An 18,703-nucleotide genomic window follows, 5' to 3' on the forward strand; every position below is an offset into this window, starting at 1 on the left:
TAGAAACATCCCTATTTACAATAATTCCATCTTTTTTAACTACAGATATGTTCTTAGTGATTTTCCCTGGTGGGCAATGACAAAAGTTGGAACTATAGACTAATAGGCATGTTCAACACACAGCCCACTAGATAAATAATTCCCAGGATAGCTATGAATGTGATCTTAACACATTTGAGGATGACATCATGTTACTATGTCAAATAACAGAAACCTCTGAGAGATACAGGATAGAATTAGGAGTAAAATAAAATTACACAAGAATACCTCCAACCTACAGAGCAGATAACATTGTACAGGAAAATTCTGATACATAGTGTCAGGCATGGTGACACACACCTCTAATTCTAGCACTTGAGAGGCAGAGGCAGGTAGATCTCTCTGTAAGTCTTGGACCAACCTAGTTTACATTATCAAGCTCCAGGCAAGCCAGAACTATACAGTGAGATCCTGTCTTTAAAAAAAAAAAAAAAAGGGGGGGGAGTGGTTGATAAATAACTTTATCTGATCCTCAGTTCCACAAATTAAAAACCCTGTGTTTAGTGGTACTACTAATGACAACTGATGTTAGCTAAACAAACAAATTTTAAGTTAAGTTCATTTGCTAAATATTCCATCAATCTGAAAAAATTAGAACTAAGTATAAAAATGGAAAAAAAATGGAAACTAAATCCTGGACAAAAAACACATTGCCTAGAACTGCAGAACCTTCTGAGTTAAGCACAGTGTTTCTCAAAGTTCCAAACACATTCATTCATTTATCAAACTGAAAAAGGCATGCTTTAATGTTGCTGTAAGTGTCCTTACCTCCGGGGTCCTTGTCTGGATTATACTCTAAAGCATTGCTACAGATGAGGTCAATATCTTGCAGGAAATCTTTAGCCGTTAGATAATTATGTTTATCAATTTTAGTTATTACAGTTGATAAGTCCATTGGTTCTTTGATTACTTCAAGATAATCTGAAACCTACAACAAACAGGACACTTTAATGAAAATTACATCTGGCTTTGCATATGCTTTAGGTCATAAAACCAGAATTAAAAACAGAATAATTTAAAGCGAGGTAGTCAATTATAAAAGAGTAAAATTGCAATGCTATTTATTCCACTAAAGTTACTGTCTGATATACTTTCCATGAAAAACTTCATGGTGCTCATCTTGAAATCTGAAGCAGATTTTGAACCCTTTGGGTTTATATGAGAAGAGAATGTGTGGGTAAAGTACATGAGAAGCATCAGTAAGTGTTCTACCTCAAGGAAAATAAAAACAAAGAAAAATAAAAAGCAGAGAGTTTTCATAATAATAATTTCTGGTATGTGGATGGATCTTTTTGTTTATTTTGGGGTTTTTTGTTTTATAAAAAGGCAAACAATTTCATGGAAAGTATTTTCTACTCCTTTGGAGTCATTACACACATTTTGAGTCAATTAAATAAGTATTGCTTTTTCTAACTGAGGGTTTGCTGGACTCGTCTCTGCACATAAATTTTTCAATAGAGAAATAATAATTTCTGGTATGTGGATGGATCTTTTTGTTTATTTTGGGGTTTTTTGTTTTATAAAAAGGCAAACAATTTCATGGAAAGTATTTTCTACTCCTTTGGAGTCATTACACACATTTTGAGTCAATTAAATAAGTATTGCTTTTTCTAACTGAGGGTTTGCTGGACTCGTCTCTGCACATAAATTTTTCAATAGAGATACATTAAATCAGGATTTATATAGTATGTTTTATGTCACGTAACCACCAAGGAAGAATTAGTAACCTATGTCTACTGTTTTCTCAAGTAGAAACTTCAAGTCAAGTAGTGATTATGAAAAGCAGTTTCAGAAATTCCTAAAACTAGCTAAGGACCAACTTCTGGGCAGTTTCTGAAAAGTGAGGGTTTGTTCTCTCCCAGCTTCTGAGAACACTGATGCCATGGTTTTAAGACTATGCACAAACACATGCATACTCATACATGCAATTTCATGTGTTTCTAGAATTCTACATTAATCCATAAAATGTGACTGTTGGTCAGCTCTAGGAGGGTCATATGTAAGCAGCAATGGAACTATTAGTTGGACTCTGAGATCTTGCCCTTGCCATAAAAATGGAAACAGAAACATTAATAAACAGAAAAAGTACCTTCAAGTCTTATACTATTAAAAGTATGAAATTTTAATATATGCTTTATTTTAAATTCAGCATATTTTGTAATGTTTTGCTTTCTGAAGTTGACTTTAAATTTAATAAGTTTTAGCCACTTCTAATTCATTATTTGAATATATAATTTTATGAGTATGTTTGGGTGGTTCTTATTTGGTTGGTTTTGGTGTACCCTGGCTGTCCTAGAACTCTGTAGACTAGGCTGGCCTGGAACTCAGAGATTCACCTGCCTCTGCCTCCCAAGTGCTGGGATTAAAGGCAAGCACCACCACCGCCAAGGCCTATACTTTTATATTTTAAGCTACTTAGAAATTATCTTGTTTTTCAAAAACATTTTTATCGTTCCCCTGATAGTTCTGTTTCAGCTTTGAGAGCAAGCTCAAAACAAACATCAGTCAGAAAAGAAGATCATAACATTAACAAAAATTTTACCTAAACCTTACTTAGTATTTCTATCCCTTTCCATCTCCTTACCATGATTTATAAAACTTATGTTTTCTTAAAAGCAGATGACAACTGAAATCTGCCAACATTTAGTGCTTAGGAAGGAAACGTTTCTTGAGCAAGAAGAAAATTAGTTCATCTCAGCATGGTGGGCTGGCTCTTCCTTTCAGTGCTTGGTTCCAAATACACCCAGAGGGAGTGATCTGTTTGTTTTGTTTATTTATTTTATTTAGTCTTAAGGACTAGGGCATAGCTTGCTCTTTGCAAGATTTTGGGTTCAATTCTTAGTACCATAAAAAGACAGCTTTACAATTCTCTGTCTCTGTCTCTCTCTGTCTCTGTCTCTCTGTCTCTCTGTCTCTCTGTCTCTCTCTCTGTGTGTGTGTGTGTGTGTGTGTGTGTGTGTGTGTGTGTGTGTGTGTGTGTGTGTGTGTGTGTGTTACTTAAGGAAAAAGCATATATTAGGCATATCTTTCAGGTCCTATTATTCCAATAGGAAAAGGCAGAAGGTAGCTACAAGGAAAGGACAAAAGCCTGTGGGCTTTCAAGCACAGTGGCCATGCCTATAATTCCAAAATTTGGGAGCTAGAAGATTGTAAGTTCAAGGTCATCCAGATCTAAATAAAAAGACTATAGGCTTTAAATTTGAAGAAATAAAAACTTTCAAAACTTGGCTATGTCACTAGCCAACTTCCTCGACTCTTAACACTGGAAAATAATAAAATGACCTTCTTGCATGTGATTTAAAAGTTATCAAATCTATACATTGTGGATAAAAGATTTAAATGAAAATTCTGACAGTCCCTCTATTCCAAAAGAAGGGGGAGACGTATATTTTCAGAGGTCGCTAACTCATTCTTGCCAGTCACAGGTGACATAATGGTTCCAAAGGAATCTGCTCAGGTCCAAAAACACAGATTTCACAATTAGGACACAACATTTAACTTTGAATCACTTTATAATTCAAATATTCTTAATGACAAAGAAAGAAAGAACTAGACACCAAAACTGCTCAAACATGGAGTCTGAACTATAAGGAGAAGGCCAGAAAAGATTATATTGTGCTCATCCATGCTATATTATCCCAGGATAAAGGTTTTTGAATTGACAGCATTCTGGCAGATTCCAAATGGAAAATTCCTTTTCTCACCATCACAGACCAAGTTTCCACGATTACACAAAACAATACACGTACAGAGTGAGGAATTTTCCACTGGGAGCAGAGAAAATCTTTGGAGAGGAAAACAGTTTTAGGAACATGGGATGTGTTTAACTTCTAGCGGCATCTCAGCGAGAGGCCTTTCTAAAGTAGAAAGACTAAGGCAGTTGGAGACTTGACCGCCTCTTTCTACGGTCACAAACAGTTAAGGAAAAGCCAATACTGGCCTGACAGGTTGACACCAACACAGTTTTAAAGCAGGATTTATCCTGGAATAAAAATAGTCTATTATGGACATTTCACAAAAGTAATTTTAATCCTCCTCTTAAAGAGTAGGTGATCACAGAGAAAAATAGTAATTAAAAGGACGTATACAAATTGGTCACTAATTTCACTCAAAAGTCACCAGATGTTTGTGGTGACACTGGTAGTTATCACATGGATTAAAATTTTACAGGCTAGGGGTAATATTCATCCATGCCTTTGCTTTTTTTCCTTCCAAAAAAGATGTCAATATTTTTTTTCTTTTAGCCAGTTCAACTTCACTGTTTGCACACTACTGAAACAAGACCTCTTCAATATCCACCGGTTTGCTGAAGATGTTAAAGCGTTTATCTGTGGCCAGCCTCTTGGTAACATCCCTGAGGAACAACCGCAATTCTCGTAACGTATTTTCCTCCTGGTCTTCCATCCGATTTTTTTCTGATTCTGATAACTGACGAGGAGGAGATGGTAGTGCAAGTGGAAGCTCTTCCATAGCACAAAGAGCTAAAAAAGAGGGGGAAGTTAAGACTTAGCATGATAAGCCAGGACTCAATTGGTATTCTGGCATTCTCTCAAAACATCTGTAAAGAAAAGTAAAATTACAAGTCTGCAAACCATGAAAATCCAATAAGTAAAACTTCAAATGGAATTGAAAAGGAAGTAAGAGAATAACTTCACCTCATTAAATAACTCACAACAGGTCTCCTGGCCCTCTAAAACTGTACCTCATGTTCTGAGAACCACAAGGAACAGTGAGCAGCACCTAGAAGCAGAAACTGTGTGTGCATGCACACCTGCACGTGTGTCTGTATGAGGGTGTGCATGTATGCAAATGTGTCTAGGCCACAGGGGAACATTGGTGTCCTCCCTATTTTTCTCTGTTTTACTCCATCAAGGCAGGGTCTCTCACTGAAGCAGGAGCTTACGTTTTTCAGTGAGAATGCAGCCAGCAAGCCCCAAAGACCCTTCTATTTTTGTCCTCATCCTCACCAGAGTTACATGCAGCACCAAGCCACTCTTGCCTTGTACATGTCCTGGTGCTGGGACTCTGAATTTCAGCCTTCATGATTAAATAGCACATGCTTTTAACTACTAGGGTCTCTCTCCAGCCTCACAAAGCAGAAAGCTCAAAAAAAAAAAAAAAAAAAAAAGGTCATGGAAGACATGGAAAAACAGGCTGAACTATCACGGACATGGACTGTACAATTTTAAGCAAGATCACCCAATCTTGGAAAAAAACAGTCCTACATGTTCTCCCTCATATGTGGATAGTAGTCTATATATTTAAACAAATGTGCATATGGATACAAGATATAAGAAAAAGAACAAGAAAAGGGGCAAAGGTGGTGAACAACAGAATGCAGGAGTTGTTTACGAGGATAGAAAGCTATTTATTTTTCTGGTTTTAACTTTGCTGTGGATTTTGTTTATAGTGTTTTTTATTTCAAGTTCATTACAAAAATGGAATTTTACAAAAGAAAGTAACATAGGGAATCTTATACAAACTTTATCCACTGATGAAATCTTATAAAACTACAATATCCTAATGAAGATGCCGATGTTATACATTTCCATCACCACATATAATAATTTCATATTTATTTACTATCTATGTGCATTTTATCATTTGCCCGTTTTATTAATAAAAATTAATAAAATGTTTTTAATTTCTTCTGTAAAGTGCTGAGAGATGTCCATATTGTCTTCATCAAATTCCTTTGTCAGGTGTATGAAATGAATTACAAAATTATCTTTCAAGCCCAATGTGACAGCACACACCTTCAATCTTAATACTCTGGGAGCAGAGGCACGTGGATGTCTGTGAGTTCTAGGAGAGCCAGAGCTACACAGTTGAGATTCTTTCTTTAAAAAAAAAAAAAAAAAGGAAGGAGGAAGAAGAGGTGGAGGTGGAAGAGGAGGAGGAGGAGTAGGGAGATGGGGAGGGAGGAGAGGAAAGAAGAAGTGGAGGAAGAAGAGGAGGAAGAGGAAGAAGAGAAGGAAGAGTAAGAGAAGAACAACAAGAAGGGGGGGATCTTCATAACACTTTAACTTTTTTTAAAATTTATTTTATGTATGTATTTACATGTACACAGGCATGCCAGAAGAGGGCATCAAATCCCAGTTAGATGGTTGTGAGCCACCATGTGGTTGCTGGGAATTGAACTCAGGACCTCTGAAAGAGAAGCTTTTAACTTTTAATAAAGAAAAAAAATATTTTTTCTTGGCATCATACTAAAGCTTGGGACTCAGTAAATACTAATTATTTCCATGGGGTCTTTAACATGAAAAATGAAAGTCAATGAACTGCCCATTCAGGGTGGTATAATAAGACAATCAGGATTTCAAGGCCAGCTGGGGCTACATAGTAAGACTCTGTCTCAAAAAACCCATTAAGAGGGCCAGTAAGATGGCTTAATGGATAAAGTACTTGCCTTAGAGACTTGAGTTCAATCTCCAAAACCCACATAAAGGTAAAAGGAAATAACCAACTCCATAAAGTATTCATCATACACAAACACAGTAAATAAAAATTTTAAGTATAAAGAAAAAAATACTCTAAAAAACAGAATTTAGGCCAGGCATAGAGACTCCGTCCCTGCACTAAGATGCTGAAGCAGAATGAGTTTCAAAATAAATAAAAAAATAAATTCAAATTGATGAGACTAAAAATATATTTATTTAAGAGTATATTAAAAAGAAAAATAAACTGTTATCAAGGTAAAAATGTTTGATATAGTAACAATATAACACATAAACAACAAAACCCAAAACAAGTAGATATTTATGAAAACATAAGAACTTAACAAGAAAAAGAAAAAATATTTAGTATCCAACAAGAACAGTTAAGATAAATGTAAAACAGGAGAGATTAAGGGGATAGAGAGCAGATCTGGGAGGAGGTGGGAGATGAGTGGGGGTACATATTAAAAGTGCACTTATGCATATATGAAAATTTCCAAGAATTAATTATAATGGCATTTTTAAAAACAGAACAAGGCAATATAGGCTTAAAATTGTTTTAACAAAAGTGGTATTTCCTTGTAGAGGTTGAAAGATCAGCAATAGGACCTCATTTTTTAATGTACCTTTAAAAGTAGAAAAAGAAACCTTCCTCAATGTCTTAGACTGCAGTCTTTCTCTAATTCAGATAGCTTAAATTCCAACAAGTTCTTGAGGTTTTCTAAATGTTACGGTTCCAAACCCAAGAAAAATCAAACACTTAAAACAAGGCCGTGGTGAACTTTCAAATGCCACCTAATATATACTAAATGAATATTTTTAAATTAGCAAGTAAACCAGAAAAGACCACATTCTAACCAGCTTTTGTTGTTAAATTCCACTGTCCACATGCCTGGATGTGGGATTACCTGAGGGACTCACCTATGGTTGTCTGTGAGCAGAGGGGAATCAATGAAGAGGGCCGATAGAACACTGCCCCGTGGCCCATACAGGAGGAGGCACACTTTGCACCAGCATTCCCCACTAGGCTTCCTGACTGTAGACGCAGCATGACCAGTGTCTTGCTTTCCCACCACGGTGATGCTTTTCTTATTGGAATCGACTCATCTATCCAAACCCTTCCTTCCTTATTTTTACCAGGCATTTTATAACAAGAGAAAAGTAACATACCATCTCTCAGATTATCAAACTTGTCCTGCTCCACAATGTAATCAATAACTTGTTATTCACAACCTGCCATTACAAGAACCAGGTGCTTCAAAGAGCAAAACAAAGGACTGATAACTTTTTTCCCCTTGGCAGAATTTACCAGAATTTCTGAAGTTGGGCTTAAGAAAACTTTAACAAAGATGTATTCAACCTTGGATTAGGTAACCACACAGCCATTTTCAACATGTCATCTAAGCCAGTGAGATGGCTCAGTGGATAAAGGTGTTTGCCACCAAGACTGATGACCTGAATATTTAATTCCATTGTCTTTTTCTTGTAAAGCTTTGGGACTTACCAGTATGTTTCCTTCGTGGTGGTGCCATTGACGCCTGATGGAGAATAAGTTCTTGGAAAAACTTTCTTCGATCTTCTTCAATGGGTCTTTGAATATATAATACCTCTTCATACTGTATTCTAAAGATACATTTAACCTATACATATACACATACACAAAAGAGAATACAGAATTAAAAGCATACATATTAAATCAAATTAAAATTCCTTCCATTTCTTGTCCCATTCTCAATAAACACAGCACATTCATTCTGACAAAAGTTTGACTCCATAAACAAAACCACAATAAGGAGTCCGGCTGTCCAACTAAATAACCAGTGGAAGTATATATGTAAAAATCATTAGGTAACAGCAAATCAAATAGTTGATTGTAGCACTATTACGTAGAACCAAAATATTTAAAACATACAATAAAGAGCTGTAAGCATATTAACAATAACTTTAAAATCTTCATGTTTCTTTCTATTTCTCATCCTCTGTTCTTTCCCTACCAAGTCTATTCATTGTACCCTCTGGAATCCTGGTTCTGCTGTCAATAAACTAGAGTTTGAAACACTTCATACAGACTATTCCATCATACAACTTTAATAAAAATTCAAAGTAAAAGTGAGTCAGTAGTTCTCATCTCTCATTATCTACTGTGCTGATTACCTACCTCCCATCTCCTCACCTGCTCTAGCAAGGCTCTCAATACACAGCTCCCCCTTCCAAGATATGCTACTTAACATCCTGTACACCATCCACATTTGTCACGTGACACTTAACACCGCCTTTGGGGTTTTTTTTTTTTTTTTTTTGGGTTTTTTTGGGGTTTTTTTTGTTGTTTTTTTGTCTAGTGGTTGGTTGGCTGATTGGTTGACTGGTAGGTCTAACTTCTACCTTCTAGACTCTAGATTCTCTGATAAGAAGCTTTTCTTATTGTTTCAATTATCTCTCCCATTTTATGGTTTGCCTTTCACTCTACCAATAATACCCATTAATATACAAAAGTTTTTAATTTTTGCAAGATCTACCTACTTATTTTTAGTACTTTTCTTTTGTTTTTGCTTTTTTGGTGATATCCAAGAACTCACTGTCAAATATGGTGTCATAAAGTTTACTATCATGCTTACTTCTAAGAATCTTAAAAGTTGTAGCTCTTACATATCTTTGATTTGTTTAAGTTAATTTTGCATTAGGTATAAGATAAACTTTCAGTTTCATTTTTTTAGCATGTAGAATAGACTTTCCCAGAGTTAACAGTCCCAAAACCTTTATCAAAAACCATTTGATGGGGTTGGGTGGTGGAGGCGGCACACACCTTTAATCCCAGTACTTGGGAGACCGAGGCAGGTAGATCTCTGTAAGTTCAAGGTCAGTCTGGTCTACAGAGTGAGTTCCAGGACAGCTAGGGCTACACAGAGAAAGAAACCCTATCTCAAAATACCAAAACACACACACACACCATTTGATAGAATTTGTATATGCACGAGATTTGTGTGTGTGTGTGTGTGTGTGTGTGTGTGTGTGTGTGTGTATGTGACATGCCTGTAGAGGTTAGGAGGAAAACTTCCAAGAGTCACAGAAATGGCTCAAACATAAGTGGTCAATTTTGGCAGCAAGTGCCTTTACTCACTGAGCCAACTATGAGCCAACTGGATTACTACTACATTAGTAAGTTAAAAGAGTTTTTTTAAACACATTTTTTAATGTCATTCATCAGAAAAATGACCTATTTCAAAGCTTATCTACCAGTCTAAGGCTTGCTTTTCATTTTTAGTGACATCTTTTCAGTAATAAAGTTAATATTTCTTTTTTATTCTACTATTCTATTTCAAAAAAGATAATATTAAGTATGTGTATATATGTGTGAATATGGGTTTGTGACAAAACAGCGTGTCACAGCCACTGCAGCTGGTGTCACAACTGCTATAAGGCTACCAATGTGCGTGCTGGGAACTGAACCCAGATCTTCTTCAACTTCATACTATAGCATTTCCATAATTTTTTTTTTTTTTTACTTTTTCAATGTCTCTCATCTCTCTAAACTTTAATTCCTGTAGAGCAGTGATAATCTATTTTTCACATATTCTGGTCAACCACTCAGTCGAGACTTACTGTGCTTGAAATACATGTGTATATAAATGTCTGTGTGTGTTTATATGACCAGAAACTATACTAGATAGTTTGCTACTCATTGTTGATAGAAGAGTAAAGAAAACAGACAGCACATGCCATAAGTAAATTCAGACTTATTAAGACATCACATTGCAACAAACAGGCACCTTAATAAATTTATAGAAATTGAGTGATGGTCTTAACTGATAAGGATAAATTTGGTATCTTCTTGACCACTCATCAAGCCTAAACATCACATCAGGAAACTGCATCTATGGCATCTTAAAGAATTGCTATCAGGAGGGCTAGAGAGACGACTCAGTGACTAAGAACACTGGATCTTCTTCCAGGTCCCTGGGCCAATTCCTAGGACCAACATGGCAACTCACAATAGTATTTAACTCAAGTTCTAAGGGATCTGAGGCCCTCTTCTTGTCTCTGTAGACACCAAGTACACATGAGGTACACAGACATACATGCTGACAAAACATCCATATACATAAAATAAATAACAGAATTAAAATTTTTAAAAAAAGAATTACTATTAGTATATGATCTTGGAACAAAAAAACCCTGAATTAAACCTTTGCTCTGCCATGTTAAATAGCAGTGAGACACCTCGGATTTTTAGCCTCTATTATTACAGAGCAATGATTTCTAAATTTTTTGACCAAAAATTTTAAAGACACCTGAGCTTATTTCCTCAAAATAAACATATTCATTACCACAACATTCTAGTAATATATTATTTATATTTTAAAATATATATACACTAAGTACTTAAGATAAAATGAAAATTAACGTGAATTGAAGTTCTAATGTTGTTTTGGGCTACTAGACTAGAAGAAAGAAACATTAAGAAAATAAAGAATATAAAAGAATATAAGAATATAAAAGGAGTTCTAAAAAACGACTGTTATTTGTACTAACAACACAAGTCCCATGGGAATAATTCTTTTTTTTTTTTTTTTTTTTTTTTTTTTTTTTGGTTTTTTTTTGAGACAGGGTTTCTCTGTGTAGCCCGGGCTGTCCTGGAACTCACTCTGTAGACCAGGCTGGCCTCGAACTCAGAAATCCACCTGCCTCTGCCTCCCAAGTGCTGGGATTAAAGGCGTGCGCCACCACTGCCCGGCGGGAATAATTCTCTTAAAAACAGAGCAGAACCTGGCATCACAGCTCACATTTAGGAGGCTAAGGACTGCCATGAGCTTGAAACTAGACAGGGATGGATGGATGGATGGATGGATGGATGGATGGATAAATGGATGGGTAAATAGATGGGTAAATGGATGGATAAATGGATGGATGGATAAATGGATGGATATACATATACATAGATGAAAACCTTTCCCATTTATGATTACAATAGTACTTATTACAGAATTGTTGCAGGGTATTTGATCACACCCTGAGATTGTGTTATTTACTTAAAAAAAAAAACTTTTTAGTTGTGGTATGACCCTTAGTGAACACATTTAGTCCCCCTGACTGGACTGTGGACACACCCTTAGTATTCACCAAACAGTGAAGATATAGTTAGGTTTGCAAAATGAATGTTTGAAAATAATGTCTTGAGTGGTGGATAAAATGATGAATCATTGGACAGAATATGCCCCAAGTCTCACAGGAAGAAAGAAGAAAGGGAAGCTACCTAAGGAGCAGAAGCAGAGAGGAGGCAGTTTTACAGAGACAGATTGAAGAGACAACAAGAGAAGGAGCCAGAAGATCAGAAGAGATTGATAGAGTTAGTTGAGGCCAAGCAGAGCAATTGAGTAAGAGACCAAGAGAGAAGCCAGATTCAATCAATCAGCTTGGAGAGAATTTAAGCCTCCAAGCTGACTTGACCTAGCCCTCCAGAGTTCAGAAAGAACTAAAAAGGGGGATCTTATTCAGTAGTAAGTCTCAGACGTTGCAAACACTCTAGGCCTACATTAGATTGTACAGAGACTTAAAGTTTCCAGGATTAGGCCTAAGTTAGCAGACAGAGGCAGTAAACCTCAGAGATGACAATTACGTGAGAAAAAGTTACATTTACACAGAGTATTTTTAAATTGCACAATTATGCAATCGGTATATAGAGAATTCACATAATCTTCACCTATAAAATGTAAGTATTCTTAATGTCTATATGATTAATAAAGGCAAAAATACAAAATGGTGATATAAAAGGAAAAGAAGCTAAAAATCTCATGTTCAATGCTAACAAACTTCTGCTAATTAAGGATAATCAATCAATATCTTAGTTTTTCTAAATACTACGTACAGCTAAACTATGCACTCTATGGCAATAAGCTAAAAGTTATGGTTAATAGTCTTCATATCCTATCAGATACTAAACATTCAAATTTTATTTGGGACAGATGAGTAGCCCAGCAGTTAAGAGCAGAAGGCCACTCTTACAGAGGACTCAGATTTAGTTCCCAGCATCCAAGTCACACAGCTTACAACTAACTGCTTGTCACTCCAGTTAAAAGGGACATAATGTTCTTTTATGACCTTTGTGCTTGCATACACGCATACACACACACACACACACACACATATGCACACGGACACACACAAATTAAAAATAAAAAAGCCTACTTAGGTCAGTAAGATGCCTCATCAAGTCAAAGTGTTTGCCATGCAAGCCTGACTGACAACCTGAGTTTGATGCCCAGAAATGACAATGGAAGAAAGGAGCTGATTCTCAAAAGTTGTTCTCTGACATACACATCATAGCCTGCATATGCACACACAATTATTATTATTACTACCATTATTATTTAAAATAAATTGTTTCACACAAGAGCAATAAATCATGCAAACATTCTATCAAAACAATTAGCAAAAGGTAAAACATGAAAGAACTCAGAAAACAAATATTTGAATTACAAAATTCTATATAGCTGGGCAGTGGTGGCACACGCCTTTAATCCCAGCACTTGGGAGGCAGAGGCAGGCGGATTTCTGAGTTCGAGGCCAGCCTGGTCTACAGAGTGAGTTCCAGGACAGCCAGAACTACACAGAGAAACCCTGTCTTGAAAAACAAAAACAAAAAAAAAAAAAAAAAAAATCTATATAATCAGGTTTATATTACATTTAAAACGTAAATATTTTAGATGAACATCATTTTTACAGTATCTCCTGGAAAAATATTTTTCAATAAGTATTTCTAAAAGATATCATTTGAAGGTCAAATGTAAGATTGGAGTATTAGAATTTTTTTTAATAAGGAGCTGGAGAGATGGTTCAGCAGTTAAGAGTACTGGCTGGTCTTCCACAGACCCAGGTTTAATTCCCAGCACCACATGACAGCTCAGAACTGCAGTTTCAGAGGATTCAACACCCTCACACAGGCAAAACATGCAGGCAAAACACCAATACACATAAAATAAAAATAAATCATTTTTAAAAAATTTAATCAAGTTGGGCTGTCATGGCACACTCCTTTAATCCCAGCACTCAGAGGAGGCAGAGCAGGCAGTTCTCCATAAGTCTGAGGCCAGCCTGGTTTACAGAGCAAGTTCCAGGACATCTAGGGCTACAGAAGAAACCATGTCTCAAAAAGGGGTAGGGGAAGTAGATAGGTAGATAGGCAGACAGGCAGGCAGACAGACTGACTGACTGGCAGACAGATAATTTTGATGAGTTTCATTCAAAGCCAATTTCTTCCCCTGAATCAATTATGGCTTTACTTTTTATTTGACCTCAAAAGTAAATTTCAGATATAATTTTTAAATGAAAAATGTACAATAATACTTAACACAAATAAAATCTAACTCTACCAATGAACAGCTACAGGTCCCATCCCATCAACTGATCTCACAAAGAATGAAGAGGGACATTATAAAGGAAGAGATGTTGGAAAAGCTCAGGCTTTCTCAAGAAGTTGCATGCATCAGGCTCTGCTTTAGGCATGGAATTGTCTCATCTTCACAACAGTGAAGTGAATAGTGGATAAAAAGCTGTCAATTTGGGATAAAAATTGTAATTTTTATTATAACTGAAAGTTGTTTAATTTCATAAGTCAACAATTTTTTTAACAGTATAGTAATACAGAAGACATGGCTCAGCCATTAAAGGCTAGGCTCACAACAATATAATAAGGCAAAATGGATATTTAAGCACTTACCTCTTCAGGCAGTTCACTGTACATGGTTTCAGAGGTAGACAATAAAAATATAGGTGAAAAGGATGGTATATCCTGCAGCAATGTCAGGAAAGTCGCTCTCACAGTCTCGCTGACAGCATCCCACCAGTCACCAATGTGAGGCATGTAAACAATGCTCGGTACAGTTCTGCGAGCTTCTCGGAATATCTAAGGAAAGAACCAGTGTGTAAAAGATCACACTGAGGACTCCAAAGCTACAAACCAACCCCTGAATACATTAAAGATGTCAATCATCCCCAAACTTAATTTCCAAGATAGAATACAAACCTATCTATATAACTCCTATTTATTCTTGCCTCATCATATATAAATAGATATTTTATAATTTAACCACTCCTATTCAGTACATATTAATAGCATAAAGATAGAAAAATGTTTTTTACCTTGTACAAATAATAGGGCACACCACTATTAAAAATGCTTCAAATAAAAAATAAGCATAGCACCTCTATCACCCATATTCACTTTAGTGTCATTAGTGAACTTCAACAAGGAAGAAAAGGACAGCACTGTTGAAATACTTAAGCAGTGTCTAAAATCACTGAACATAAGAACACATGTTAACCAAGCACTAACATAGAGCTTAAAGTTTTTTTTTTTTTGGTTTTTCAAGACAGGGTTTCTCTGTATAGCCTTGGCTGTCCTGGAACTCACTCTGTAGACCAGGCTGGCCTCAAACTCAGAAATCCGCCTGCCTCTGCCTCCCAAGTGCTGGGATTAAAGGCATGCGCCACCACCGCCCGGCTTAGAGCTTAAATTTAATGAACTTTCTGCTTACACACTCAATTCTTCGTAGTTACAAACAGTCCTACTTCTCTAAAGAGGAACAGTAAGTTAGCAAGGGGCTCTGAGACACTTCCATGGTCAGAAAATTAAAATGGCCTTTTCCTCAGTTGTTAAAACCATCCTTCCCATCACACTCTGCCAACACACAACTGTAAGAACCAGACTGGGTATCAGTAAGTTAACATCTGGTGAGCCGCCCATCACTGAATTCTTGCATGTTAATAATATGCAATCTTTTTAACAAGTTTAGAAATAAATGTTGAACATCTGACAATATTTCTTCTAACTATAAATTTCTATTCTTTAGTTATTTCCCTTATTTTAAACACATTACAATGAGCCTGTGTAAAGTAAAAGATAAATAAGAACCTAACACAAATGACTAAGAGCAGATGTAGTAACTCATGCCTATAATCCCAACATGTAGGTGGCTGAGGCAAAAGGACTGACAGTTAAGACAGATAGGGTTACGGAGCAAGTTTGAGGCCAGCCTGGGCTACATAGCAAGATTTACACACACACACACACACACACACACACACACACACACACAAAATAAACAAGCATACAAACAAATTATTAGAAATTTTCTAAAGAATAAAAAGAACTATTTTTGTTTCATGAGCATCCTTACAAATTACATAAGTTTATTCACTAATATTTCACACATTAAACCTTTCGAATAAAATAAAAGGTGCTGTCTACACAGTAACCAGATGACAGAGGCTCAAATAGACTCTCCCAAGATGGAAGGAATATAGGTGCTCCTATCACATGTTTCAAAAGAATGTTTGCTTGCTACTTGCATATCCACCAATCCAGGGCAGCTGTAGACACAGTTTCTTCAGGACTCACAAACTCTGACCTTTACTGAAAATAGTGTTATCCTAAATTTTGGAAATCTGTAATTTTTTTCTCTTCAAAGTTCTCATAGAAAATTAAAAAAAAAAACAAGCATAAATAATTGGCAAAGGAAGGAGCACACAGGAGTGCAGAGGCAGCTAAGACATTCACTTAAAAAAAATGTTCATGCTGCCAAGACCAGGCGTGGTATGAGAAAGACTGGAACTAATTCTTACTGCTACTTTCCAATTCTCCTGTCTATGCTGATAAAATTAAGAGGAAGAGAAACTAAAAAGAGAAAGAAAGAAGACTAGCAAACAGTAACTACTCACAGACTTCATAAATGAACTACTCCAAGCCACCTCATGCCTGGTGTGCAGGAGAAAACAAAACATGCCTCGATGATTTTTTTTTTTTTTTTGGCCTTTTATTCTAGTACTTCTGTTAGACTGTCTGACAGAATACATGTTCAAAACATCCAGCTACTTCCAGGTATCAGTGTGACCGGGCAGTACAACAGGTCAAGGACAGGAAGAACTTCCTAAAGCCAGTAGTTAAACAACGCAAGCAACAAGTGCTCTGCTGACTGGTAACTGTGAACTGCACATAGTCAGTCAGTTCTCAGAGATGAGGCTTTGTTTAGATTTCTTTTTATTTTCATCAAATCCTCTTCAAATTTGTTATTCAAATTTATTATTATTAAACATAATATTCTATTATTTCCAATGTCCCTAAAAATATCCTCTTTTATATATATATATAAAATTTTACAAATTAGTTTAGAAAACCCAGAGCAGATGAGTCTAACACAAATACAGAAAAATCTAAAAGGCTTATTAGCCTTTTCAACCCAAGAGTATAATGTTATGACTGGAGAACTAACCTTATTACAGAAGACTACCAGAGAGAAACAACATCTACAGACTGTTTCTACAATGTTTCCTCTAAGCCTTTAGTTGGGAACCATGTTTACTTTCTAGAAATATTGAAAAGTACTACTGACTTTTCCTTTTAATTCCTGTTTGTATATCCTGATATTACAGTATACTTACATAGTTTTAAATATAAAACCAACTTGTTCTAATTTCCCAGGTTTATACTAAAACTTCAAAAGGAGAGTTGAAACTTAGTGAGGAAGTGCTTGTAGAGTGTTTCTAAGACCCAAGGTCAATTAGAAGCAATGAATGAATGAATGAATGAATGTTCCAAAACTAGCATTTTAAAATTAAGAATATAAACATCAAAGAAAAAAATGTAATTTTATTGTAAACTGTGGGATGTTGGTTTAAGAGTAATGTAAAAGCAGCCTATCAGTGATCATTAGACCATGTTTTGGTGTTGGGGAAGCAGGGTTCTGAGGATGGAACTCAAGGCTTCACACAACAGGCAAGTACTCTGTCACTGAGCTACATCCCGTGTTGGCAATTTTTAAAGCTGTGGACTAAAATAGTCTTTGTGGAATCAAATACCTGTTAGTTCAGAGGAAAAATAGAGCCTACTTTTAATGAAGTGGAAACTGGCTGGGAACAACTGATGCCATTTGAGAACTAGAAAAATACTCACCTATAAGGTGTCTTGGATTGGTGGATGTGCAAGGTGTAGTAGATAACAGAAAAACTGTTATAGAGAAAAAAAGACAGTAGGCCAAATTACTGAACCAACCGTTTCAAAACACTTCTGACATGACCAGCACTCTTGCACACGTAAAATGAACATGTTCCAGTGTCTGTTCACACTGTTTATTTCCTCCTGGCTTCCTCCTTGACCCAGATATTACAGTCTCTTAACCAGGTTTTCTTTGCCTTGAAATTGGTTTTTTTTTTTTTTTTAAATCACAAATTACTTATGCTTGATATCAAAGAAAAACTCAAATTACTGGAACTAAAAGTACCCATTCAAGGGACCACTAATGATATAAACTGCACTTATATTTATAGGAGTTCTAATCTGAAAAACAAAACTGAGGAGGCAGCACTCTAGCCACCAAACTAAAGTGTATAGACAGAGACTCGCCTTGTGTGTCAGACCCTCGGCTTGATGCCCCAGCACTGTGTGCCTACAAGTTCAATGTGTAAAATTTTTGCCATTTTCATTCTCTATTTTGGCAGCTCTGGGGATCAGATCCAGAGCTTTGTACAAGTTGCTCAGTGTCCTACCAATGAGTTATATACCCAGCCCTATGTATGCATGCTTTTAGTTAAGAATTTATAGCTTAATTACAAACCATTTTGTTTAAAAATTGAAATCTGAAATCTAGATGAAAAAAATCAAATGCAAATGTGAATAAAGTAGAAAACTCAAAGTCAGATATGCTCTGACTTACCTAAGAGGATCTATCACAGCAAGAGGCAAACAACTATGTCATCAAGAAACTTCTATAATGTCACGTTACTTAATATACTAAAATTATGGAACACAGCTAAAAGTAAAATTTAGGGAGCTAAAATTCAATTTTTATAAAAAGTACTTTATTTTAAAGCACTAATGAGTTGAATTTTTTGTATCTTGCTATTATAAGATTACATAGTATTACTGTTGGTTTATTCTATTAATATCATTTTACTGCATTTATATTCTATTCACCTAAGATTTACTGAACATCTTCTGTGAAAACAAAGAACTGTATGACCTCTGAATATCAAGAATTCAAAAGAAAAGGCACCATGTTTTTCTACATAAGTACAAAACCAGCCAGTGATCAAGCACACCTATACTGTTTCTGAACTGTGGCAATACTAACACAAAATAACCTCTGTGAAAGTTAAATTTTCTGATATTTTCATTCCATAAAGACTTCAAATCATTAATTGTTATACATTCTGAAGTAAGACACTAATTTGCTTAC

The 18,703-nt window shown here is 35.8% G+C and overlaps 1 protein-coding gene across 3 annotated transcripts in view; it reads right to left on the bottom strand.

The window, feature by feature from the left end:
• The window catches only part of Atad2b (ATPase family AAA domain containing 2B), a 123,076-nt gene that overhangs the window by 25,168 nt on the left and 79,205 nt on the right, over positions 1–18,703 (bottom strand). For 2 of the 3 annotated variants that reach the window (XM_034514116.2, XM_076942139.1), the window contains exons 19-22: positions 14,191–14,376; positions 7,981–8,116; positions 4,324–4,520; positions 808–967 (exon numbers count right to left, since the gene is read on the bottom strand). In XM_034514116.2, the coding sequence (XP_034370007.1) occupies positions 808–967; positions 4,324–4,520; positions 7,981–8,116; positions 14,191–14,376 (679 nt within the window). The remainder of the gene's footprint in view (positions 1–807; positions 968–4,323; positions 4,521–7,980; positions 8,117–14,190; positions 14,377–18,703) is intronic. The other variant, XM_034514117.2, reaches the window with a different exon arrangement.

Source organism: Arvicanthis niloticus, chromosome 11 (assembly GCF_011762505.2).
Source record: "Arvicanthis niloticus isolate mArvNil1 chromosome 11, mArvNil1.pat.X, whole genome shotgun sequence".
Classification (NCBI taxonomy): domain Eukaryota; kingdom Metazoa; phylum Chordata; class Mammalia; order Rodentia; family Muridae; genus Arvicanthis; species Arvicanthis niloticus.